The following is a 26254-nucleotide window of genomic DNA, read 5'->3' on the forward strand; positions in this document are numbered from 1 at the left end:
GGTGGAAAATATTCCTCCAGCCTCCAGGAAGGCAGGCAGAGATTGGGGCAAGAGCAATGGGTGGGAGGAGAGGGGAGGGTTTTAGAAAGCTGAGCGGGCAGAGACCCTGTGACCCGGGCTTTCGTTTCTCCTAAACACTCCACGGCACCATGTGACGCAGCCCCGGCCACAGAGGCAGTGAAAGGGGAAGCTAGGGACTCCCAGAGTTTCTCAAGAAGCAGAGAGGTGGACAGAGGCTGAGCCACAACCAGGAGCCAGAGGGACACCAGGGGCGGCAGGGGAGGCAGTCGCTGGAGAGGGAGGAGGTGGAGGAGGCAGCAGGGGGCAGAGGGAGCCCATGTGGCAGGACCCCTCTCCCCAGAGCTGGCCAGGTGTCACCTGGGTTAAGAAAAGGCGACCAACCAGGGAGACCAACAGGAAAGGGGGGGAGGGGCAGAGAAGTGGGGAGAGGAAGGGTGAGCAGTGAGGACAGAGAGGAGAAGAAGACAGAGTCCGGGTGGAGGAAGGTGGAAGAGTTAGGGGTGGGAGGCAGGGAAAGGAGAGAGTTGAGAATTAGGGAGTGGGAGGTAGAATCTGGGTAGCATCAGAGGCCGAAGGGGCCGAGAAAGTCAGGCAGAGGGGGCAGGGGAGCAGAGGGGAAAGGGACAAGAAGGGGGACTTAAAGGGGTGAGAAAGGAGGGCAGCCATTTGGGGGAGGGGAGGAGAAGAGTAGGGCTGGGGGTTGGTGGTGGAGGGGGGTGCGGAGGGCTCGGGAGTCGGGGTCAGAGAAGCGCAGCGGAGGCCCAGGATGCCCGGGCCGCGCGTCCCGGGGGAGCCCCGCGAGCCCGCGCCCAGGGAGCGCCGGCCGCTGCTGGCGCGCGGGCCGCGGAGGCCCCGTCGGTGGTGGCGGGCGGCGGCGGCCGCGGTGCTGCTGGTGGAGACGCTGGAGCGCGCTGCCTTCTTCGGCGTCGCGGGCAACCTCGTGCTCTACCTCAACAGCGCCGACCTGCAGTGGGCCGGCGAGCAGGCGTCCCGCGCCGCTCTCGTCTTCCTGGGCGCGTCCTACCTGCTGGCGCCCGTGGGCGGCTGGCTGGCCGACGTGTACCTGGGCCGCTACCAAGCCATCGCGCTCAGCCTGCTGCTCTACCTGGCCGCCACCGGCCTGCTGGCCGCCACCGCCTTCCCTGACGGCCGCCGCTCCTTCTGCGGCGAGAGGCCCGCCTTGCCGCTGGAGCCCTCCTGCCACCCGCCGGACTGCCTGCACACCTCGCCCAGCCCCTACTGCGCGCCCACCCTCTACGCCGCGCTGCTGCTGCTCGGTCTGGCCGCCAGCTCCGTCCGGAGCAACCTCACCTCTTTCGGAGCCGACCAGGTGAGTGGCAGGAGGGCCCGCCCCTTCGGAAGGCCCAGGGCGTGAGGAAGGAAGGGGATGGCCTGGGAGTCAGGAGGTTCCGGCTGTCAGCGTGACCTCGGACAACCACTTCCCCTCTCCCGAATCCAGTTTCCTTATTTCAATGAAGAGGGGGTGCTAACTCCAACAATAAGGATGGCACCAGTGGTCATAACCATAGTTAGCCTTCTGTACGTGCCACTTTCAGTGTTTCAACTCATTTCATCCTCTTAACTACTTAGGAGGTAGGTAGTGTTATTATGTCCATTTTACAGATGAGGACACTGAGGTTTCAGGACATTAATCAACCAGTCCAAGGTCTCATAGAGAGCGGGTCAAAGAGCAGCGTAAATGAAGCTGGACTTCCGGCCCCAGCCGGAGCCTCATCTTTATGAGCTTTGGGGATCTGGGGGCTAGGGTGGGAGCAAGCCTCTTCCTGCCAGCTGGGCCAGAGGTTGTTCAGATCCCAGCTCTGCCACTCACCAGCCAGACTGGGCCAGTAGCTTCACTTCTGAGCCTCTCTCTGTACCGTGTGGCCAGAGCATGGCACAGAGGAGAAATTCAATAGATAGATATTTGCTACATGAATGAGTAAACACCTAACAACATGGCTCTGTTTTGATAGCTCGACTCAGTGGGATATTAGACAGGAATTTAAATAATATGTAACATGATTTTTAAAAAACCACATATGATGTTAATGAGCAAAAGCAATGCAGAATTGCACACAGAACATGATCACAGCCGCGTGAAAAGACCAGGTTCATCTCCAAGAGGATGCAGTTTTAAACACATCTGTAGGGACTGTAAGTTTACACTTGGAAAAGGAACAAGATACCTATTTACCTTTTCCCCAGTGCAGTCAATGAAGCTTGACAAAATCTTCTTAGCTAATGGGTACGTGTATCTCTGGGTGGAAGGAAAGCAATGGGGTCTGAGGTTTGGGGAGTTATTGAAAGGGTGATGGGTACAGAGTTGCAGGGGGGAAGGTGGAAAAAATTCTAACGGTAGAGTATTCAGGTCCCTGGACTAGTACTGTTTTCCTAATTGTCTCTGTTTTCAAATGTTCCTTAATCGTAAGTATTACAAGTATAAAGGGGACATTTTTCAGGGAATCTTTGCATCCAGTATCCAACAGTCTCTAGTATCCTTGCCAAGGAGTTGCTCACCTGGCCTGTTTGGATCCCTTTGACGATGGGGAGCTTGGTGCCCCCAGGACAGCCCTGTTTATTTCTCAGCCAACATTGATTTTCCTTCAGACCAAGAGATCCCTAACATCTGCCAGTGTGAATCTCTCATCTTCCCTTAATTCTGCTCTTTCATTGATATCCCACCACACCCCCAGGTGCTCTTAACCTGTGCCCTTGACCTCACTGACCTCCAGAGGGCCTCAGCCATCTACTGCCTCCTGTCTCTCCCTCCTCTTGGTGGCAGAATTGGCCTCTCAGAGGACCACTGGGCCGACCTCTGGTGGCATCACACTGATAACAGCTTCCCTGCACCCTGCTGTTTACTGAGCATGGATTTCAGGCGAAGCAGGGTGAGGCCAGGCTGGAAGGCTGCCTTAGGGGTTTGGGCCTGATCCCTGGGACAGTACAGAAACACTAAAATGCCTTGAGGCAGGGATGGACATCACTGGATGAAGATGCTGTTAAAAAAATAGCTCTGGCTACAGTGTAGAGGGTGGATGGGGGTAAGGAGTGGGCACACCAGAGCACTGAGGGGGCTGCGGTGGAATTCCGGACGGCAGTCGGACGATGAGCATGGGTGGGAGGGGTTGGCACCATCTGGCAGACAGCTACACCCAGGAGCTGGGTGTTCAACACACTTGCTGATTTCAGAAAGGGCCATCCATCACTCTCAACAACGTGGCCGCTCATTTGGCGAGAACTCATTTATATCCTGAACGGGCTGTCTGGTCTTCCCCTTAGAGTTGCAATTGTCATATTCATTTACATCCAATTAATAAATGGAGTGGCTGCTCATAATGGGACTTATTCAATTTTCTGCTTGAAAGTCGACAGCAAGGATTCTCAGTGAGTGTTCAGGCCCCTCCCTCCCTGTTGCCAAGAGGACCCCTCAGAATCTCCAAGAGGATGCAGTTTTAAACACATCTGTAGGGACTATAAGTTTACATTTGGAAAAGGAACAAAATATCTACTAACCTTTTCCCCGGTGCAGTCAATGAAGCTTGACAAAATCTTCTTAGCTAATGGGTACGTGTATCTCTGGGTGGAAGGAAAGCAATGGGGTCTGAGGTTTGGGGAGTTATTGAAAGGGTGGTGGGTACAGAGTCATTTGTCCAGAGAAGTGACCTCCAGACCTCACTGCTTTTTAAAAGTGCAGATGCCCAGGCCCTGCCCAGACTTGCTGATTCAGAATCTGGGATCAGGGTGTGGGAGAGGTGGGGCAGTCAGTGCAGCTGACCCAAGTCAGCAGACCGGAAAGGGGGCCTGGGGCCTGGCTGTTGCAGATCGATCCAAATCCTGGGTAAAGATTTTCAGCCCTTCTGCCCTTGCTGGGGGGGGGGGCGCTGAATTTTTTTAATTTTCATCAGGCCAGACCCCGGCTGTGTCCGGGACTACTTCTGCTTTCCCTGATTACGCCAAATTTGTTTGACTGGGAGGCAAGTTGGGGTGGGGCACAATAGAAAGCTCTGTATCTCCAAATTGCAGAGGAAACTCTCAATTGCACTTCTACCTGTTTTTTCAGTAACATGCACAAATCATATTTAATAATGTGCAACAGACCTGAGCTCTTTCCTGGCTTTTTTTCTGCTTATGAAGGTGACACATGCTGTAGGTTGCTCAAAGACAAAGGGATAAATCAACTAGAAATGAACAAAATGGCATCAGAGACATCTGTTGTGTGTGCTACTTAGTGACAATAACAAAGCAATGTGTGTCAAAGGCATGAAGAAACAGCTGTGTCAAAATGTCCTGATCATTTACAAGTGACTTCTGAAAGAAGGATCTATTCATTCATTCAACAAATATTTATTAAGTGATCAGGGATTTATTTAGTGATCAGGGATTAAGAAAGTGCTAGGATGCCCACACGCTGACCCAAGAAGTGTCTCTGTGGGAGAGAGGGTGCAGGTACGGAGAGCACATCGTGGCAGGGTGTTCCCGCACCTCCTTGGCCCTCACTCTTACCCCTGCCTGCCAGGTGATGGATCTCGGTCGCCATGCCAACCAGCGCTTCTTCAACTGGTTTTATTGGAGCATCAACCTGGGTGCGGTGCTGTCGCTGCTGGTGGTGGCTTTTATCCAACAGAACATCAGCTTCCTGGTGGGCTACTGCATCCCTGTGGGCTGTGTGGGCCTGGCCTTCTTCATCTTCCTCTTTGCCACCCCAAGCTTTGTTACCAAGCCCCCCACAGGCAGCCAAGTGTCTTCCATGCTTAAACTTGCTCTCCAAAACTGCTGTCCCCGGCTGTGGCACCGACACTCTGCTAGGTAAGGAGGGGGGTCGGGGTGAAGGGGCCACTGAGCCTGGAGAAGCTTCTCCTGGGGAGGTACAGTCCAGTTTAAAGACATTCTGGATCAGGTCCGGTGGTGGCCCTGTATGATGACCAGCTCTCCACTGGGCCAGCACTGCCTGCTGTGACTGAGGATGGGGACGGAGGTCAAGGTGGCAGTGGACTAACTGTGGAAAGTATGAGGACGTTAATGGTCTTGATAGTGATGGCGGTGATGAAGATAGGGATGATGGTGTTGTTAGCTCCGGTGATGACAGATGCTGGTAATGGTGAGGCAGCTGGATTATGGAAATGATGGCACCAGTGGAGCTTGCTGGGATAGAATTCTACACTATCTCCATATTAAGTATAAGAAAGTCTAAGAAGTCAGCCAGACTAGCTCCCTTTCCCATTAGCTGGCATCGAAGGGAGGAAGGTTCTGAATGCCCTTGCATGTGCGTAATGACTTCCTTTTGCCCCTCTCTTCCCTAAGTTAATTGACTACTTACGCTAAGCAAACCTGCCCCCAGACCTTGGGCCCAGTTACAGTTCCTGTCAGTGGGATCTAGATCTAACCTGGTGTATTTCTGTAGGGTTTTGTTTTAATGGCCCATTGCTGCCTAGCAAACCACCCCAGAATTTAGTGGTCTAAGCAACCACTTTTTTTTTTTTTAATGATCTCTCACGATTCTGTAGGTGAGGGGCTCAGCTGAGCAGTTCTGCTTCTTGTGATGTTACAGAGGGGCTGCAATCATTTGGGGACTTGAAAAGGCTAGAGCACCCTGTTCGGCTCACTTATCTGGGTGGCAGTCGAAGTTGGCTCACCCCCAGGTGGCTGGAGCTCCTTACAGCAGGGTGTCCGGGCTGTGAAGGGAGGGAGCATTCCAAGAGGGAATGTTCCAAAGGGCAGAAAGTGGAGGCTGTTGGTCCCTTAAGGCCCTTTGGAGGTTTGGTAGTGCCAGAGCATCACTTCTTCCTCACTCTCTTGGTCAGCACAGCCACAGGCCAGCCCAGATTCAAGGGCAGGGCAAATAAACCCCACCTGTTAGCAGAGGAGTGGCGTCACATACTGGGAGGGGAGAAGCTGATGCTGGCCATCTTTGGAAAAAAAACCACACCGGTATCGTCCTTTTTGGAATCTCAAAAGATGAGGCAAGGCTCTTGGGCAAGAAGGGATTAGAAGCCTCTTAGGACAAAGGACAAAGGACAAAGGACAAAGGGTAAAGGATAAAGGATAAAGGTTGATCTTTCCTGTCTCCTAATTATGTTGCCTCCATCCCTCCCTCTCCATTTCTTGTTCTGTAGGGAGAGGGCTACCATGCTGCCTCCTGAGGAGGATGAACTTGGAGCCAGCACTGGGGGAATTTGGGTATCTCAAATTGGGACAGCTTCTCTCTCTGAATCAGGCATGGATGGGGGCTTCCCGGGTTCCCATGGCAAACTGGCACTCCAAGCCAAAAAATCCCCCAAGACTCTGCTGGCCACAGTCTCTGGTCTTACTTCCCCCCAGGACCTAAGGGGCCACAGCTCTAGGATGGAATGGGTCTTGATCGATGCCTTTGCTACAGAGATGATAGGGATAGTATTGACAGTGGCAGTGCCAGCACTGAAAAACTGATGGTGATGGTAGTGAAAACTCCATGCAGCGGATGGCTTTGGTGACGGGGATCACCTTACTAAGTGATGGTGGTGGGGATGCTGGCATTGGTGATGATAGTGATGATGACGAAGGCGATGTAATGGTGGAGTGGAGGAGGTGAGGGCGGTGATTGGGGAGGTGACGGCTCTGATAACTGGTGACAGGGGAGTGGGATTGAAGTAGGGGATAATGGTGGAGGTGGAAAGGTGGCCGTGGTGGCAGTGATGACAGCTGCTGTTTTATCTGCTGCCTCTACGGCCCCACAGAGACTCTCCAGGCGCCCATCTGCTGCCTGACCAGAGGTCTCAGCAGCCTGGCCCTTCCCCCCAAGAGGACATCGCCAACTTCCAGGTGCTGGTGAAGATCTTGCCTGTCATGGTGACCTTGGTGCCCTACTGGATGGTGTACTTCCAGGTGACCACCCCTGCCCTTTCACTCTGGGGGGACTGTTTCTCCAGTCCCCTCACTGGTCTCATCTCCCATCGTAGAAGCCCAGGGCATATGACAAGTGGGGAGGGGTTCACCAAGTGAACAGCTGCTACATAGCAGCTGGAGTGGGGCCTGGGGCAAAGCCATCCCAGTAATTAACCGCCCAGGTGGTATAGCACAGGGAACTCTGGAGACCAGGCTGAGGCCCAGTGACTTGGATACATCACCCCATCTCTCTGGGCCTCGGTTTCCTCATGTTAGACGAGAGGCTCGAACAGCTCTGCAACATTCAGATTCTCCAACTTGGCAACAGAGGCTCAGAGAAGGTGTGTCAGTTGCCCGAGGGCCTCCAGCAATTTAGGGGCAAGCTCGGTGCATTGAGCTTTACAAAAGCGGTTCCCCACCCTGGCTGTGCCTCAGAGTCACCTGCAGAGATTTTAAAAAATACAGATTCCCAAGTCCCACCCGAGATGACTGAAAGGGACTTGCTGGGGGGAGTCTGTAGTGTAATAAACCTCTCAGATGATGCTGACAGGCAGCCTGGTTTGAGAACCACTGCTTCCCCCCGCTCCCCAAGGGGAAGGTTATTGGGGTGTATGTGTGTGGGTGTGCGTGTGTGGGGTGGGCAGCAGCCTAACCCCAGCCTCTAATCCCTAGACCACAAGGTCACTGCCTCCCGCACCCCCATCATAGGGACCTGGTTTCAAGCTGCAGGAGATGGGGGTTATGCAAGGCCAGCCAGCTACTGGGAGAGGGGAGTGGGGGTGGCACAGAAGCAGAAGGTATCCATGATGGGACAGGGACATAGGGGGCAGAATGTGTATTTATGGCTGATCCCCAGTCATACCAGTTGTCAGAATAACGACATCCTTTCATACCAGTTGGCAAACAGCTGCTGCCCCTAGTAGCCCAAGTGCCCTCCCCTGCCCCCAGCCCTTCAGGGCCATTCTGGTGGGTCAGTGCCTATACAGTTCCCAGATGTCAACCTGTGGGACTCAGCTTGGCCTCAGTGTCAGATGAGAGCTCTCCGCAGGGACAGCCATGTCATTATCTTCCCCTTGTCAACAAACATTTATCCACGCCTACTCCGTGCCAGGCCCTAGAGACACGAATATGAGCCAGAGCAGCTGTGCTGGGCTCTGGAGTAAAGTTGCCCGCACAGTCCTCAGGCCTGGGAGCAGAGTGGAGGAAACTCCTGCGGAGGGAGGAGGCTGGGAGAGGGGACAGCTGCCCAGCTGCCCTGTGCTACTGCTGGAAATGCCTGACTGGGCGCTGGGAGCCTCCTGGGGTGGAGGCGAGGGGCCAGATCTGTTCCAGCCTCGCCTCTGTCTCTCTCTCGGCAGATGCAGTCCACCTATGTCCTGCAAGGTCTTCACCTCCACATCCCGAACATCTTCCCAAACTACCCTGCCAACAGCTCTGTGGCTCTGAGAGCCCAGGGCAGCAGCTACAAGGTGAGAGAAATGTGCGTGTTCAATCCACAGGCTGGGGGCTTCCTCTGAGAAAAGGAGGAAATGAAGCTGCCACCCTCACCACCACCCCCAGCCGCAGGGCATCCTCAGGATACAGGAAAAGCACCTGGAGGCCCAGACATCCTGCCACAAAGCTCAACTCCTTGAAAGAATTCAGGCTAGCTTTGCTCCCACCCGCTGCTGCTCTGAAGTGGGTCCCACTGCCCAGCTTGCACCCCACCCTCAGATCAGGCACATGCAGGGTGTTCCTCAACTCGACCTGGCTCCCTCCCTCTCTGGGATACCTGGATGCCCAGACTGATACCTTTCACCAAGACTTTCCTGACCAGATCCCTGGCATTTCAGAGACTCTTAAAATCAAAGATCTTCAGAGCTGGCAGATAAATGACATACTTGCTACTAGACCTCCCTTCCTTGCCCATGGCAGACATCACTAATCAATCATGACATTTTTTCATGCTGAGCCCTGGAATGTTCCAGGCAGCCACTACCAATTGATAGATGTTAGAGGAAACTTATTTGCCACCCCGATCCAATCTGGCCCCTAGTTACATGGCTTAAGAGTTTGCATTCCGGAGAGGAGAAAGGACTGATGCTGGGTCACCCAGGGACAGTCTGGATGGAGTCCAGGTCTCCAGCCCAGAGCACCTTCTGCTCTGCCAGCCTGCCTCTCTTGGTCCCTTCTTGCCCAGATCCCAGAAGCCTGGCTCCTCCTGGCCAACGTCGTGGTCTTGCTGATTCTGGTGCCAGTAAAGGACCACCTGCTCGACCCTTTACTGCTACGGTGCAAGCTGCTTCCCTCGGCTCTGCAGAAGATGGCACTGGGGATGTTCTTTGGTTTCACCTCCGTCATTGTGGCAGGTGTGTGGGCCGGAGTGGAGGGCCTTGGGGAGGGGGCTGGCCTTTGTCTATGGCCAGGGGAAGGCTGGCTCCACTCCAGGCTGATGCTGAAGCCATGGGCCTGGGGCAAGTACACCCTCCACCCATGGGTGCCAGTCTTGGCTTCTGGGAATGTGTGAGCTGAAGGAGACCCTCCTCCTTGAGTCCAGCCAGCCCCCACCTCATTTTGACAGATGAGAAAACTCAGGCCAAGAGAGGAAAAGATTCTCCCCAGTGGGATGTAAGCTCCATGAAGGCAGGCTGTTTGTTTCTTTTTGGCTATTCACTGCTACGAATAACGCACATAGGTGCTCAGTAATGTGTCGAATTTGTTTTCCAAAGACACACAGCCACTTACTGGTTTGGGGGCTTTTTTCAGAAGAGTACATATTATTTATTCTCTTCCTTCTAACATTTGAAAAGGATTTGAATCCACTTACAAGAAAGGGGTCTGGTAAAGAGGCTTTGTATGATGCTACTGCACAAACCTCGGCCCTTTTCACTACATGACTTAATGATCCTGAAGTTACTTCGAGTCTCTGAGCTTTAACATGGGGAGAGAAATTCATTCAGACCCTGTGCAGGGCCCGGGCTCAGTCCTCGTGGAATGTGGTCTAGCAAGATTGTTGTGAGGATTAAATGAGATGAATCCGGTAAAGCATCCAGCACTGTGCCTGGATCACAGGGAGGAGCCAGAGGAAATGAAGGTCAATAAACAGTACTGTGTTACAAGGATGAAAAAGCAAACTAGATTCTTTTTCAGCTACGTGCTTTAGTGCGTTTCACCCTATTTCATTCTCACGATGGTCCTGGGATTTTTATTCCCTCCTGTTGCATAAGCGAACTGAGTCTCAAAGAGGCTAAGTGATTGGCCCAAGGTCACACAGCTAGCCAGTGGCAGGCTCAGGATTGGAACCCAAATCACCTAATTCCATATTCAGTGTTCATTCCACTAGCGCACAGCTGTCTCCTAAGCAATGAAGGGGAAAGAGAGAAAATAAACTTGAAAGTCAGGTTAGAAAGCCTCCTGTACTACTTGATGCTGCAGTAGAGGAGTCATGTGATATCATGGAAACTGGGCCAGCTTTGAAACCAGACACACTGGGGTGCAAATCCAGCCCCAACTACTTATCAGCTGTGTGACTCTGGGCTGGTTGTTTAATCCAGATTTCTCTTTTGCATTTGCAAGAATGCATATTAAATACCTAGCTCATAACAGGTTCTCAATTAATGAGAGTTGTTATTGTTATAGAGTGCAAAACCTAGTTCTGAGCTTCCTAGCAGCCAAGGCAAAAAGGGAAGGGTTGGAGGGCCACTGTTCTTTTCTTTACCTGCTGCCTAGTCAATCACTGGCTACTTAGTGAATATCCACTACATGTCAAGCTCTGTCATGGGCAAAGCTGCCTAGAGTGGGCCTGGCTGTAGTCTCCCTCTCTCCCTCACCAGGAGTCCTGGAGATGGAGCGTTTAGAATACATCAGTCACAACCAGACGGTGTCCCAGCAGATCGGGCAGAACATATACTATGCAGCACCACTGTCCATCTGGTGGCAGATCCCTCAGTACCTGCTCATCGGGATCAGTGAGATCTTTGCCAGCATCCCAGGTACCTTGGACCCCTCCCCAGCTCTCATACCAGTGATGGGCTCTGCCTGGTGGTGCCTTAATGTCAGAGGTCTCACGGGCACAGCCTCTGGAGCTTGTCTGAATGGAGAAAGGCAGGGTTTTCTGAGCAGGGCTGCATTCACCCAGTTGGGACTTGTCAGCATCTGGTTTGTGCCAGGCACCGTGACAGACATGGGGGCTCTGGAGGTGAATGAGACACTTCCCATACCAACTTCTCACACAGCCCCCCTGCTGCTGTGTTTCCCACCCTCTGTGTCTTTGACCTTGGTGTTCCCCCTGCCTCTGATCAGAAGTGAACTCCCACTTCCCCTTCAATTCCCAGTCTAAATGCTGTCTCCTCCATGAGGCTCTCTCCAAGGCCCCTAGGTAGTCGGGGTCCCCTCTGTCCTCCCTTTGTTCATTTGGCCCAGGGTAGAGGGAACAGAGCCGGGGAAAGACGTTGGGAGCAGATTTCCGAGGTTGAATCACAATGATATGGTGATGATGTTGAAGGAAGGCAGAGAGAGTGGGGGTTACAGTGAAGACAGGGCTGGCTCAGTGGTGCCATCACTGAAATGGGAGACCGGGGAGAAAGGAGAACAGGGGAGACAGAGCAATGTGGAGCATCCAGGTGGAGGTGTTCAGATGAGGGGATGAGCAGGGCAGAGGGTTATTGGTGCTTGGGTGTCGTCATCACAGCAGTCATTCAGGGAGGCCAGGGTGGAGGCTTGGTGGGGGTGGGGTGAGCGTTGTGGGGCCTGAGCCCGCTTTCTGCTCCTCCACTGGCCCCTTGGGTTTTCCTCCCTCCCTCTGCAGGCTTGGAGTTTGCGTACTCAGAGGCCCCACGCTCCATGCAGGGTGCCATCATGGGCATCTTCTTCTGCCTGTCGGGAGTGGGCTCGCTGTTGGGCTCCAGCCTGGTGGCACTGCTGTCACTGCCGGGAGGCTGGCTGCACTGCCCCCAGGACTCTGGTGAGTGTGGGGGCCTCCTGGGAATGGGACATAGGTGGAGGGAGGCTGGGAAAGGAAAGGTGGTGGCAACTGCTGTGTGCTTGACCCTAGGCAGAAGGAAGTGGCACACTAGACTCAGGAGAACAGAGTTTGAGCCCAAACTTGGCCCACTGCCCACAGCGTGGCCTCCCCTCCTGGGCCTCGATTACCCTGACCATCAAAAAGGGATCACTGAATGCAGCAGACCTCCAAGGGGCCTGCCTGCTTCTGGAACTCTGCCATTCTGGTTGAAGGGTCACCTTTCTCTGTGGTCCTTAATGTTTTAAGCCCCTCAAAGAAGAACCAGCTAACAGGGCATTGTAGACGCCACAGGGGACACCCAGAGCAGCCAGATGCCAGAGGGCCATCTGCCCAGTGTTTTCAGATCCCCTCCACTGCCCACTCTGGCTTCAGCTGCCATCCCCAGGGGAGCCCTGCCCTGACCCAAATGCCAACCCCTCCTTTCCCCAGGGAACATCAACAAATGCCGAATGGACCTCTACTTCTTCCTGCTGGCTGGCATTCAGGCTGCCACGACCATCCTGTTTATTGGGATCACTGGTCGCTATGAGAGGGCGGCCCAGAGCCGAGCCTCCCAAAGCTGTCCCAAGAGGGACAGTGGCTGAACACACCCCCGACCCTAGTCCCTCACTTCTCTCCCCCCAACATAGACTGCAGCAGTCCGCTAGGGTTTCCTTTTCAGTTTATTCCGTACCCAACATCAGGATGAAATGGGTCTCATAAGTAAGGGCCATGAGCCCTTCCTCACAACTGCGGTCCATGACAAAGGGCTGGGTGGAGGGGGCCTGGGGGGACTCCCTGCGAGGAGCCAGGCAAAGGACTCAGATTAACAAGCACTGGAGGAGGAGCAGGAGGCTACCGGGCTGGAAGCTGACAGCGCCGGGCCAGGCGAGGCCGGGAGGGTCAGGAGCTGCCCCGGATCCTCTCCATGTAGCTGCGCAGCTCCTCGGGGTCTTTCAGCCCCATGTCCTCACACACCCAGCGGATGTCCTCCTCGCCCGCCACCAGGATGGACTGCACAGCAGGGGCCCCCACGGGCTCCTCAGGCAGCTGGACTGGGGGTGCTGGTGCGAACGTCACAAACTCTACGCGCTTCCGCCGCCCCCCAGCTTCCTTCCTGGCCAAGGTGCTCAAAGAGCTGGTGGTGCCCCCAGCAGGTGCCTGGGCTGGGGTGGGGGCCTCCCCTCCTCCCCCACTCTCGCAGGGGCAGCTTCCCTCCCCTTTGGGCAGGCCAGGGGACTGCCGGTCCAGCTGGCGGCTCAGTTCCTCCTGGTCAGTGCCCAGCCAGACCCAGTTGTGGGGCTGGGGGGAGGCAGGGTCGGTGGCACTGTCAGGAGGCTCTTTGCGCTGGTAGCGCAGCACGAAGACCACACCATTGACCAGGAAGATGAGGATGGCCAGACAGAAGATGCCCAGCAGGGCGTACATGCCCAGCTCTAGGTCGGTGACCCGCTGTGGGGCAGGAACCATCTCCTCCTGTTCCTCCTCCTCCTCCCTAGCGTCTGCCTCCTCCTTTCTGGCCTCCTCCTCTGCCTGCTCAAACTTGCCCCTCACATCTCTGCTGCCCCCCAAGCTGCCTGCTGCCTGCCGTTCTCCACCCACACTGGCCTCCGGGGCTGGTGAGCTCCGAGCAGGGCTGGATGGGAGGGCAGGGGCAGGGGTGGGAGCAGGGGGCAGCCCTAGCCACGCGGTGCCAGAGGCCAGGGGCACACGGTGGCGGCCCCGGCGGCAGGGCTCAGGCGGGTGCAGAGCCACATGCAGGGGCAGCCCCTCAGCACCTGCCCCACTCACCACCACCCCGAGTTGGGCACCCCGCTCCTCGGCTGGCAGGACAGCACCGGGTTCCTCGGCCGAGACGGACAGTCCCAGGTCATGGTGGTCGTAGAGCTCAGCAGGGGCCAGGGTATGGTCAGAGAAGGACAGCCACAGGGAAAGGGCCACCTCCTGTGGGGCACACGGACACAGGCAGAGACACGCGAGGGCACGCACGCATGCACACAGAGACCACTCCCACAGAGACAGGCCACACGGAGGAGAGACCAGAGAGAAAACAGACACAGGCAGAGGGACAAAACACAGGGAGAGAGGGGACGTGTGTCAATCACCTGTCTGCCACTCAGCCCTGGGGTCTGAGTCATCGGGAGGGGCCTCAGTTAGAGCCATCTAATCAACCTCCCACTGCCACATTTCAGCCAGCCACTGCTTGATCCTCTCCAGCTGCAGAGAGCTCACTACCTTACTTACAGGGAGTCCGTCCTCATTCTGAAAACCCTAAGGTGAAGGGTGGAGGTACCTCCCATCCCTCTGTTATCAGTCCCCAGCTGGAGATGTTGACCTCCTCCCCCTAACCCACAGCTGTCACCTGCTTTGGGGCGGGAAGGGCTGACTGTGCCCAGCACGTGGCTGTGACCTCCCCGGGGTGGGCAGTGCCCCGGCTCAGGGCCAGTGAGATGCCCATCACCGGCTGCACCCGCAGCTCCAGCACTGAGACCTTGTCGTCCGTCACGGCCAGCGCCTGCTCCCCCAGGATGGAGTCAGACAGCGGGGAACGCACCTGAGGGTGAGAGGGAGCTGGAAGTTGAGGGGGGCCTCATACACAGACAGCTTCTCTGCTCTGAGAGCCCAGCACCCCCACAAAGGGATCTGGTTTGTACTCCCAGCATCCAAACAGGCTGCCTTCCCACCCACTGCACCCCAACCACACACCTTATACACACCTGGACCCCCATGCCACACCGAGGGGACAGTTCCTTCCTCTCTCAAGAGTCTCTCACATACCCAACCTCAGTCCTTCTTACTTTGAGGACTTCGCCCATTACACGAGCCACCAAAGTCTCACCCAATCCCTAATCCCACTGAGCTCATACCACCCCAGGTACAGCCCGGGCCCCTCCGACATTCTTCGCACCTGCCCACGAGCATGCTGGGAGGCACCCACACTCTTCTCAGGGCATCTGCTCACCTCAATGGAGGTAACACCGGGCTCCCGGCCCACCAGGACGCGGCCTCCCTCCAGCGAGGCCACGCGCGGGTCCTGCACGCGGGCGTGGGGCGCTACGAGGTGGGACACGTCCAGCAGCCAGTCAGGGCCGAGCAGGTGGGTGAGGCGGCGGCCGCTGTCCAGCGGGTGGGCGGCGAAGGGGACGAGGAAGCGCACGCCGGCGCGCTGGTACTGCAGGCGGCAGCCGCGGGCGCGCCGCTCGGCCTCCTCCGCGCCCGTAGCCTCGGGCTCCGGCGCCCTGCGGTGAGGGGCGGCCCGGGGGCGGGGCGTCAGTGCGGGCTCCGCCCCCAGCCCGCCGGGGCCCCACCCACACTCCTAATGGGAGCACGTTCTTCACGCTCCGCCCACAGCCGCACCTCTGTGGCCAGGCCCTTCCACCTGCAGACGCCGCGCCCCAGTTCGGTTCCTGATTGGTGCCTGTGCCTATCCATCAAGCCACTCTTGCCCTCCTCTTGCTCCTTATTGGAACTCTGGCCAAGGGGGAGGTGAGGAGACCCTCTTACGGGGGAGATAGATCTACGAGTGCTCACTCTTTGGAGGGTCAGATTACAGAGGCCTGAGGCCACCTCACCCTGGGGCTCTGGTAGGATCCCCTCAATGTTTACTGAGCTAGCTAGCATCTTAGGCTCAGAGGACACAGCAGTGAACAAAACAGACAAAACCCCTGCCTTCGAGGGCTTACATCCTAGGGGAGGAGTGCGGACAGGGTAGGTGGACCGCAAACAAGATTAATCCGATCAGGTGGTATATTAGAAAGTGATACGTACTATAGAGAAATGAGGCAGGGCAGGAGGTGGGGGAAGGGAGCTCGGCAGTCACAAATAGCGGTCAGAGGCTCGGTGAAGACCCCAGCTCGGGCTTCTGGCTGTGTCCCCTGCACCCTCCCTCAATCCCAGAGTGACTTCGCCAAGGCCTGCCAGTTTCCTCAGGCCTCTACTCACCCTTCCGCTGGGCCAGGTACCCTCCAGCCTCGGACCTGCTCGAGGGTGGTGTCGGTCAGCTCAATGCGCAGGGGCAGCAGCGGGGCCCACACGGTCAGCCGCAGTGAGGCCCGCAGCCGGCGCCACCAGAAGTCCACCCGCAACCCTCGAGCGCCCCGGCTCTCCTTGCCAGCCACAAACACAGCATCACAGGCCTCTGACACCTGTGGGAAGCAGAAGGTAGGGGATGGGCTAAGCCAGGGCAGACAGGTGTGGACCAGAGGGGTACAGCTGAAATTCACTCTATATTTTACTATAATGCATGTCCTTGGATTAAGATTTCACCAGGCAGCCAATATCCGCTCCCTGAGGAGGAACCAGGACTTCCCTGAGTTCACCTGGGGCTCAGCTGGGGAAACTGGCTATTTGCAGATAACAGAATCCACCCCCCCCCCAAACACACACACACCCTCTGCAGAAGAGGGTTTGAATCTACACCTTTGGCTCCTCATTCATGCTGGCCTCTGGCTTTGATGCTAGAGCCACCAGCTACAAGTGAGTAGGCAGAGGCTGAGGGCAAGGCAGCCTCATCCACCAGAGAACCATGTACCCAGAAGCAAAATGCTGGTCCAGGTAGCAAAAGACACTTCCATTTGGGCAGCCAGGATTTAGGAAACTCAAGCTCTGGGCTTCCCTTCTAAATAGGGAAAGTTGCCCTGCCCTCTTTTTTTTTTTTTTTTTTTTTTTTTTACCTCATGGGTCATTACAGGGCTTCAATAATAGTTCACTCTTTTTTAGCATTCTATAATGATTTTATTGCCCGATTATGATAACGGCAGTAGCTGCCGCTGTTTCAGCTCCTGCTGTCTGCTGGATACTGACTTAGAGTGCTTTTCATTCTGACAACGTCCCTAAAATATATTCCCATTTTGAAGCGTAGGAGACTGAGGCACAGAGAGGTTAAGATACTTGTTCGCAATCACATGCTAGCTGATAACAAAGACTGGTTTCAGACGAAGACTTTCCCATCCCAAAGTACATGCTCTTAACTCTTCCACATCAGTTCATCTGCCAGTGCAGATTGAATTGGGGGCTGCTGGGGTCACACAGCTCCCACTTGACTCTGGAGAGAGGTGGTGGGGATAAAAGCTGTGGTTCCCCTTGTGAGGTTACTGGCCTCAAGAGGCAGCTGTTCTCTTGGGGACCTGAATGGGGAAGGAAAGCTGTGTGTGCATCACACATGCACAAATGCATAGTCACACACGGATGGCACATGCCACTCACCTGCAGCACCTGTGTGTTGGCTGACTCGCAGCCGATGTGCTCTGTCACCTCCACCAAAGCTCCCCCACTGTCCACGGTGACAAGGCGCACGGGGACCCGCCGTGGCACTCCAGTCAATGGTGCCGTGTTCACCAGCTCCTCGGCCTGGGGGTGCAATAGGCACTCAGCCCCAAGCTCCTCACCCCACTTGGCCCCCAGCCAGGCCAGGTAGAGGTGGGGACCCCTTACCTTGGCCAGTGGGATGAGGGCTCTTATGTCCCGCTCCGACACCAGGATCTCCCACACCATTTTGTCCTTTTCTGCTTCAGGGGCCTGGCCTGGGTACTCCAGCTGCCATGTGACAGGGCGAGTGACTGACACGCCCCCACTAGTGCCATTCTCCACCAAAAAGTCCACCCACAGGAACTCGGACAGTTCAAGGGGGCTGCTGGCCAGAAGAGAGAAAATCTGAGAGCGGGCTAGGCGGCCAGCCACTGTTGTGAGCACATCCTGAATTCATGTGGTATGTCCTATGATTATCCCCATTTTACAGATGAGGAAACTGAGGCACAGAGGTTATATAACTTGCCCAAGGTCACACCGTGAAAGGTGGCAGGACTGGGATCAAACCGAAGCATCCTGGCTCCAGAGCCAAAGTTCTTATTGGCTCTTGGCCTATTACCACATCTTGGATGCCTGCTGGCTTTCGTGCCTTCCTAGACCCTGCTCCATTCAGACCTCTCTGCCTTCCACATAAAGCACCTGATGTCAATTTTTACCAAGGAGGAAGATTCGCTTCCAAGCCCCAGGACTGGCACTTGACCCTGAATAATAACCTTGCAGTTTCTTTAGATCAAGCACCTACTATGTGCCAGAAGCTGGCCTGGATGCTTGCTATGCAGTATCTTATTTCACAAACCTTAAGGGGTGCATTATTATCCCCATTGACAAGTAAGGAAACAGAGGCTCTGGTGGTAGGGAGGCGGGGGGTGGGGTGGTTAAGTGGCTTGCCTAAGTTATTTATCCAAAAAGTATCAGAACCAGGATTCAAACAGGGGCTACAAAACCCATGGCCTTGCCAAGACCCAGGGCATGAATAAGAAGCGTTCATAAGTGCTGAGAACTGCAACTAGGCTTTTGGGGGAATATTAGTTACCCAGAAAGAAGGACCTGTTTGGTGGTGGGAGGCAGGGTAGTGGCAGTGAGGGCTGTGACTGGATGGCCAGGACAGGTCACTATCACCTGGAATGGGACTCACACTCACCATACCTGGCATGTGGCTGATAACTGATAAACAAGAGCTGAGTGAATGAACGAAAGATGTGTCTGCTTTGTGCTGCTCCCTCTTGGGTCAGCCTACATGGGCATGGCAGCCCCCTCCCCTTGGGCACCAGAAATCTGCCCACTAGACCTCTGGGACCAACCCTCTCCACTCTGCCCCTTGGAGGAGGGAAGTACCTACCTGGAGTCTGGCCCCGAGGGCCCGGCACGGTGACAGGTGATGAGGGTGGTGTGATGCTTGGAGCCCTTGAAGCGGTCCAGCTTGGCAGCCCAAAGTGTGGGTTGGGCAGGGCGGGCAGCCGTCACATGCAGCCCCTTCTTTACCTTGATTCTAGGGGAGAGGACACAGGTCCAGTTTGTTGAGGGGGTGCTGAAGTGCGGACTGGATCAGTGGGAGCAGGTGGGGGAAGACAAGGGGCTCTGGTCTGAATGACCTACTTGCCATCCTCCAACCCAGAAGGACCCCATCTCAACACAGGTCATGCCAAACAGCTCTACCTGACTCCCCACTGCCCACAAGGTCAAGTCTCAGCCTGGCATTAGAGGCCCTCTAGGGTCTGGTCCAGTTTCTTCTTCAGCTGTGACATCTCTCCATGCAGTCGTAGCTTCAGTGGTACCCAGAGTACACATACATGATGCCACTTTTGCCTCTAAGCCTTTGCTCAGGCTGTGCTTTCAGCCTGGTCTGCCCTGCCTTTCTTCACCCGCTCATTCGTCAAGTCTCCAGTGACACAAACACCATCTCCCTTAGAAAGCTTTCCCTGCAGCAGAATGAATTTCCCCTTCCTCCACCCCTCAACCCAAGCCCCTGCAGCACTTCATAGTTTCATTAGAGCATATAATCCAGTCCCTGCCCATCCAGCCCTGCTCTATACCACTGGAGGGGACTGGGCCTTGCTCCTCTCTGAAGCTCCAGAGTGGAGACACAGGGCTTGGGGTATTTTAAATGTCTAGGAAAGATCTAACAATAGTACAAGAGAGCATAGGAGGGCATGAGAGACAGAGAGAAGGGACGGACACCTGCGAGAGAGAGGGATGGGACATACACAAACCTGATTATGGGACAGACAAGTCATACTTTGCAAATCTTTGTCAGTGAGATTGAGGAGGGAGACTGCTTTAGGGGGACTCCCTGCAGAATGGGCAGGAAAAGGAGGGCCTTCCTATGGGGAGGAGCCAGCTCTGTCCAAAGACTAAGGACCCATGGTCCATCGGGAGAAGATGCAGATGAATGGGACTGGGGCAATTACCTCTCCTGGGGCATCAGAGCATTAACCATACCCAGGCACTGCACTTTACAGTCTCTAAGCCCTCTCCTGTTTCCCCTCCCTGGAGCTGTGCCTCCCTGTGAGGCAGGCAACATCAGCCCCACTGAACAAAGGAGTCTTAGGGTAGTGCCAGAGGGAGGGGAGCTTCCTACCTCTGAGTGCAAGTTAAGGGCTGTGCCCAATGGCTGGGTCCTGCCAGCTGCCAGGGCAATCACAGCACATGGGCTGGAGGGGAGTTTGCGGACCCATGATTTGCAGCCGTCAAGGATTCTAGTAAGGAGTCCAAGAGGAGGAGGCACCTGCCAGGTCTTCCTGCAGAGGTTCCTGTCTCTGACCCCCGCCTCCCGACCCCGGGCCCATTGCTCACCGCAGGGTCAGGACACTGGCTGTGAAGTTGTGCCGAAGCAGGAGGGTGGCACTGAAGAGCTGGCCAGGCCGCACGGGCATGTCAGGCACCCGCAGGGTCACTGCCTCATCCAGGGGCACCTCTTGGTACTGTGGGGGGTCTGCTGGGTGCAGCTCCACGCTGCCCACTGGGAGGGCCTGCTCCCTGGGGTCCTCCTCCCCGCCAGGGCCACAGTCCCCAGGGCCCTCGGATGCAGGCTCCAGGGTGTAGGCCAGCTCGGCCCGCGTGGCTGAGCCCTGGGAGAACCAGTGTGAGGGGAACTCCAGCTCCACCACGCAGGCGCCCAGGGTTGGCTGCAAACACAAAAGGGCCATGGTCAGTGTGTTGGGGGAGGGGAGTCCTAGGCCCCAGAGCTGGAGGGGTCCATGAAAGCAAGGCCAGCATGGGCCAGAGATGCATCCCAGGTGACACAGCCAACCAGTGACATGACGGGCTGGGTCTCAGAATGCATCCGCTGGCCTCTCTTCTCTTTAGGAATAATCTCATTCCAAAGTGAGCCAATCCCAACGCCTCCCCCTAAACATGCTCCAGGACCGCCCTGACTACAACGCAGGCTTCTCAGAATCCCAGAGCCCACAGAACACCTCTCTCCGGTGGACTCCTGGGCAAGACTCCAAAATAGCGGAAACTACAATAATAAAAGTAATGCTAACAATATTATACACCCTCACTGAGGGCCTGCCCTGGTGCCTGGCCTTGTGCTAAAAGCCATTCTTGCATCCATTTCAATTATTCTTTATTCCAACTCCATAGAAGGGAAGAATTATTACCCCATTTTACTGATGAGGAAACTGAGTTTCAGAGAGATTAAGTTACTTGCCCAAAGTCACAATGGACTGAACCCCTTATGGGGCCCTAAATAACCCTTTCACAGGACCCCGTGAAAGCTCGCAGAGCAGGAGTGGAGTCAAGTGGTCCGTGACCTCCAAACTTCCCAGGAGTGGTGAGCCCTCTCTTCCCTATGCCGGGACCACCCTGTGGCTGGCATGGTGACAGGGCCAGCCCAGGTGGGCCCTCCCGCTCACCTGGAAGCGGCAGGCTCGGTGAGCCGTGCCTGCCGGGTGTGTGGCGTGAAGCCGGGCACAGGGCAGGCTGCCGTGTCCTGGTGGCCAATCTTGCCCTTTGAGGTGGAAGAGGACGCGGGCGTGGGGCTCCGCTGGGGTCACGGCCGCTTCCACTGACACGGCTCGCACGTCCCATGGGACTGGCCGTTGGTGTGGTTCAGTGACCCGAGGAGGGACCACCTGGAGGGAGAAGAGGGTGCTCAACAAAGCAGTGGTTGGGGAAGACAGGACTCCAGGCTTCATATCCCAGGCTGGCAGGAGAGACTTTATGGGCCTCCTTTTCCCCTCTGGAAAAGGGGGAGCACAGCCAGGGCTGGGAAGGGCCCTGAGACCCCAGCAGACTGCATTTCTGAGTCCTGAGAGCCCAGGAGACTCTGGGGACCCCTCCTTACCTGCTGGGTGGCAAAAGGTGGGTAGGAGGCCCGGAGAAGTGGCTGGGCCCTGGGCCAGGGCTGGAGGAGCAGAAAGGTCTCAGATCTGGAGCCCAGAGAGGAGTTGGCAGGTGGGTAGTGGCCCACCTGCTGCACGCGGAAGTGCTCTGGGGCATCCAGGAGCTCCAGGGCTGCTGGCAGGTAGACTGGGTCCAAGGGGTCCTGGTCACAGGCCACTGCAGAGGGAGAAGGGGTAGAGATGGTGACAGATTCAGAACAGGCAGGGACTGAACTGAGCTTTGTCCCAGGGCTGGTAGTCGTGGGCAGTGGAGGAAGAAAGGGGTTAAAAATGTCCCATCCTCCCAGGATGTGGTGGGGGAGGGGAATCTCCCCATTGCACAGATGAGGTAACTGGGGCCAGGATTTGAATCTACATCCAGGACTGACTGCCAGCTTTGGAGCTGTTCTTTCTTCTGCCTTCCACAGACCCAAACCTTCCTCCCTCCAGCAGAACTGCAGAACCCTCTCAAAGTCTCCTTCTCCCCCATTCCTGCCCCCTACCTACCTGCCTCGACACCGAGGCATTTGTGGGGTTCAGCACTCCCCAGGCAGGGTCTGTGTGATAAAAGATGGTGACGAGGTGAGCTTTGTAGAAGTAGAGACCCTTTCTCTGCCCCTAGGTCCTTGGCCAGACTTGGCTGGGCAGCCATCCTCCCTCCACGTCATCACCATGGCAACTTGCACTGGTTTCCCAGACTTACTCGCTTCATCCCAACAGCATATTGGAGTGCAAGACTGGGATGAGGGAGGGGCATGGGAACATGAGCCTGGGGAGTATTCAACAATCAGAAGGGCAAAGGACCCCTAAGACCATATTTGGTTTGTACCAACAGACTATTAGTCTAATAACAATAATTAATATTTTTTGAAAGCTAACTGTATGCAAGCTACTATTTTAAACACTTTACCTGTATGAACTCTTCCAGGTTTTGTAACAGCTCTGAAAACTAGCTACTATTACTATTAATCCCATTTTATGGTTGTAGGAAATGAAGCTAAGAGGTTCAAGGACTTGCCTGGGGTCTCACAGCAGGAGCGTGGTGGAGCTGGGAGTCAGAGCCCAGGCAGCAAGCACTAGGCTACCATACCCCTCCACCCTCCACCCCTCTCTCCACCCTTCTTGCTTTCCAACTGCTTGCTTTGGGCCTTGCTCCCTAGACTGGGTCTCCCCTCCTTTGCTAGGTGGCGCCTCCCTCCACCTTTAAGGCCATGAGTGAATGTCACCTCCTTCCTAAGGAAACCCTCCTTGATTGCTTGCCCTCCCACCAGTCCCCTGCCTTTTGCAACCCTGATTGCCTCCTCTGAATGAGTTATCTTGCTGTCTATCAGCCAGGAGCCTTGTCTTACTCATAACAGAATCCCTCACCCTTGGAGAGGATGTTCTGGGAGGCTGGAGACCTGTGTTTACTTCCTAACTCTCCCTCGATGAAGCTTGGGTCAGTCATTTAACACCCTGGAGCCTCCGCTTCCTCACCTGTAGGATGAGCATTTAGTGACACAGTGGATGGGGGAGGGAGGGCTTTGTAAACGGTGGCACGCTGTCTGGAGGAGGGGTTATTGCTGCTGCATAATGGATGTGACAAGGCTTTCCTCATCGCCCTGTGTAAGGGGTTATTAGGGCTCCTGCTGGGTCCCCTGGGGAGGGGAGCAGGTGGCTGAAAGCAGCCCTAGAACCAGTTCGATCTCTCTCCACTGCTGGGCAGGGGAACTTGATGGTTTCAACCTCCTTCAAGACCCTCCCCACCCAGGAGCATGTGGCTGAGAAGCTCCACCCCCCCCTCCCCAAATGTAACAGGTGAGTGACTATGGCTCCCTGGGGGCAGACCCTGGCTTCTGGTCCACTTCCTACCCCATTGCCTGAATAATTACAGGATGCTCTGTGGCCTGACTCCCACGGACTCCCATCTGCCAGAGCTCGGCTCTCCTGTCCAGAGGGGAGGGGCAGAGAATGCTTCACTATCCCCCACTCTGTGGAATCATCCACCTAGCAGCCTCAGCTCATGCCAAGGGCAGTCTGACTCCCATGGGGAGGGGGATGGCACAGGGGAGGCGCTGCCCCTTCTTCCAGTGATCCCCATAAGGACTCAGGAGGGTACGGATGGGGAATTCCCTGGAGACTCCAAGGTCAGAGAGCTCCGTGGGGCAGGGGGAAAGCAGCTGTGGATGTCGCAGGTCCTAGGCAAAGAGGCTGCTTCCCGTTCCGTGGGAGCTGGGTTGATGGTGGCAGGAGCAGGCTAGGAGCCACGGGGCTGCAGCTCTCTGGACGGCAGATTAGGGAGTTGGTGTTTGCGGGTCAGCGGGCAGCCAGGTTAAGCGTCCCAGTTGGAGGGGAAGCTCGCGGCGAGATTGGCGGGACGGCGGTGAGAGCCGGGAGACCCGGCTAGTTCTGGGTCGAGAATGAGTTGCCTGGTTATGCAAGTGAGGGAGGCAACAGAGGCGCGTGGCTGGAGGCACGATCCCGTGGGGGTGAGACCTCTCCAACCCTCAGGGCATGCTGCGGGGCGACCCCGCTCAGGGTTTAATCCGAGAACTCGCAGGTTCCCGGCTCCCGGGCATCCCTCGCGCCCGGCCTCGGCCCGGGCCCAGCTGCCCCTCGCCCCGCCCCGCCCTCCCCTCCCGCTGACCTCTCACGACGTCCAGGGCGAGGGCCACCAGGAGGCAGAGCCAGGGGCCGCAGGGCCCCCGGGGAGCCGCTGCCGCGCGCCCCGCCATCCGGGCGCACATCCTTCCCACGGAAGGAGGGGACTAGGCGGGCGGCTCAGGTGGCCGCGGTCAGCCGGGCATCTCCCGCGCCAGCTCCGCGCCGGCCCGACCCAGGCGACTGGGTCCCCGATGGTCCGCCCGCCCCGCGGCCGCAGTTCCCAGACAATGGAGCGGGAGCTGGAGCAGGAGGGTGGGAGGGAGCGAACGCGGCACACGGGCTGCCCTCCGCCCCACCGGGTCCTAGTGCCCTACGGATCCGGAGCCCCCGAGCGCCCCCGTGCTAGAGGTCAGGAAGAATGCCGCTTCCCTGGGGACTGAACAGCAGGGGACTGAACGCCTCTGCCAAGAGGGATGGCGACGTGTTCTATTCACTGCCTCTCGGAAGCTCCCGACCAAGGAGAAAAAAGCCTCTTCCTCTGCCTCACCCCCACCCTACAAGCGGCTCACCTATAAAGGGATCTGACACTTGAATCAGAACCAGAATTCAGCGACAGAGGGCACCGAGCTGAGAGGTGGAAAGGGGATGAAAGGGGGCCAGTAGAGCCAGGTGACAACTGTCTAGGCCTGCCCTGAAAGAGGAAGGACTCCAGGTGCAGCAGCGGGAGTTTCGTGTCCAGCCCCCTTCCTGGGAGAAGCATGTGGGTCTAGAAAGGGTGAGGGCTGGTTTCTGCTCCTGACCAAAGGCCTGCCTCCTAGGTCCCAGCCTTGCCCGCCAGGCAGTGTTGGGAGAGGCGCTGAGTGGGGCATCTGGCTGCACATTAGCCTCTCCTGGTGCTGCTTAACAAGGAAAACCACGCTTGGGCCACTCCACAAAAAGACTGCTCCTATCTGTAGGCTGGCTTGAGAACCATGGTGTAGAAACTCCTGTCTGATGGGGAAGCAGGGAGGGCAGGCAGGCCTCTCTCTGGCTGGGGGCCAGCCTTCATGGCTCCTGCACACAGGGGTGGAAGGGGTACTTCCCTCCACCTCCCCCCACAGGCACACGATTCCAACAGAGCTGGTCAGTTCCTGGAAGTTTGGTAACAGGGGCATGCCCTCCTCATTCCTCACACTCTTGGAGGGAAGGGTACCTGGTACCAGCCTTCTTCTGTGCTCCCTCCCTTTCCACAAGCTTCCCACTGCTCCTGCAGGGAGCAGAATGGAGCAGCTCCACGGAAACAGGTTTAGCTGGAGAGGGAACAATCAAAGCCAGCCAGACTGAGTAAATACGTTTTATCCAGAACAAGATAATAAAATAGCGTGCACTTTATTTAAAACCAACCAAGCGCTGATAAAAATATATATCACTGCAGCTGTGATTCCACATCAAACCTCAACAGACCTGGGCATGTCTTTACTCTTCACATCATGTGCTGGGTCTGGCAGAGGAGGATGCCCACCTCCACCAGAGGAGAGCCCCGTGGGGAGGGCTCGGCTCCCCCGGCTCCCCCAGAGCATGACACGGGAAAGGGGTTGTGGGGGCATCTCTACTGTTTGTTCTGTGTTCCTCCCAGGCTGCTGGCGGCCGCTGATCAGCAACTCCTTGGTGGCAGTGATGGAGAGAGAGAGATGGAGAGCCGCCTGGCATGGTACAGACAAGGAGATGACCCCTCTTTCCTCCTTCAGGGTCTCTGAAGTCCCCACAGGGGATCTGGTGGCCACTGCAGGGTCCTACTTGCAGGCACAAGCCTATGAAGCAGTCATCTTTTGCTTTGGCTGAAGGGGAATCAAGATTCTGAGAGGAACCACTCTCCTCTGGACACAAAGCAGCCACAGTGCACCTTCCTACATACAGTACGGCAGCGGGCAGGCAAAAGGCCCCACTGGCTCGGATTAAGGCACTTGTAACAGACTCATGTACATCCCAGCCCCAGCCCCTCAGGGGAACTCCCCCATTTCCCTTCCCCTCAAGCCCCATCTGCCCCGCTTCTTCCCCACACAGGGCAATGAAGGAACAGGAGCATGCCTTGAGGGACCGTGGTCTGGCTGGAAGACTGAGCTGGAAGAAGACAAATGGGAAGGAAGCTGGGGACTTAGCAAAGGAAGAGCCCGAGAAGGACAGGAGCGCCAGGGCA

At 56.3% G+C, this 26254-nt stretch overlaps 2 protein-coding genes across 3 annotated transcripts; one reads left to right on the top strand and one right to left on the bottom strand.

Moving 5' to 3' along the window:
- Positions 1-772: 772 nt before the first annotated feature.
- SLC15A3 (solute carrier family 15 member 3) lies at positions 773-12528 on the top strand. The gene is made up of 8 exons (XM_031459518.2): positions 773-1351; positions 4538-4827; positions 6735-6882; positions 8241-8351; positions 9062-9230; positions 10695-10853; positions 11669-11824; positions 12314-12528. Exons 1-8 carry the CDS (start codon positions 788-790, stop codon positions 12466-12468), a joined length of 1752 nt encoding a protein of 583 aa, XP_031315378.2. The 5' UTR covers positions 773-787; the 3' UTR covers positions 12469-12528.
- Positions 12529-24463, bottom strand: TMEM132A (transmembrane protein 132A). 2 transcript variants are annotated; one of them, XM_031459517.2, is made up of 11 exons: positions 24122-24463; positions 21459-21673; positions 21028-21246; positions 19964-20295; positions 18510-18659; positions 17297-17492; positions 17069-17212; positions 15806-16008; positions 14826-15102; positions 14226-14417; positions 12529-13807 (listed from the first exon to the last, which is right to left on the bottom strand). In XM_031459517.2, the coding sequence occupies exons 1-11, from the start codon at positions 24219-24221 to the stop codon at positions 12767-12769; spliced, it is 3069 nt and encodes a 1022-aa protein (XP_031315377.1). In that variant the 5' UTR covers positions 24222-24463; the 3' UTR covers positions 12529-12766. The 2 variants fall into 2 exon arrangements, with proteins under 2 accessions (XP_031315377.1, XP_031315376.1); XM_031459516.2 differs by having other exon boundaries at positions 17297-17495.
- Between the last annotated feature and the right edge of the window lie 1791 nt (positions 24464-26254).

Source organism: Camelus dromedarius, chromosome 12 (assembly GCF_036321535.1).
Source record: "Camelus dromedarius isolate mCamDro1 chromosome 12, mCamDro1.pat, whole genome shotgun sequence".
Classification (NCBI taxonomy): Eukaryota; Metazoa; Chordata; class Mammalia; order Artiodactyla; family Camelidae; genus Camelus; species Camelus dromedarius.

Excerpts from the sequence above, each read along its gene's own strand:
- SLC15A3 (XM_031459518.2), top strand. The coding sequence starts at position 788 with ATGCCCGGGCCGCGCGTCCCGGGGGAGCCCCGCGAGCCCGCGCCCAGG. Across the intron at positions 4,828-6,734 it reads TGGCACCGACACTCTGCTAG|AGACTCTCCAGGCGCCCATC; the intron begins GTAAGGAGGGGG and ends ACGGCCCCACAG. Across the intron at positions 9,231-10,694 it reads CACCTCCGTCATTGTGGCAG|GAGTCCTGGAGATGGAGCGT; the intron begins GTGTGTGGGCCG and ends CTCCCTCACCAG.
- TMEM132A (XM_031459516.2), bottom strand. The coding sequence starts at position 24,221 with ATGTGCGCCCGGATGGCGGGGCGCGCGGCAGCGGCTCCCCGGGGGCCC. Across the intron at positions 14,418-14,825 it reads CCGGTGTTACCTCCATTGAG|GTGCGTTCCCCGCTGTCTGA; the intron begins GTGAGCAGATGC and ends TCTCACCCTCAG. Across the intron at positions 13,808-14,225 it reads CCCTTCCCGCCCCAAAGCAG|GAGGTGGCCCTTTCCCTGTG; the intron begins GTGACAGCTGTG and ends TGTGCCCCACAG.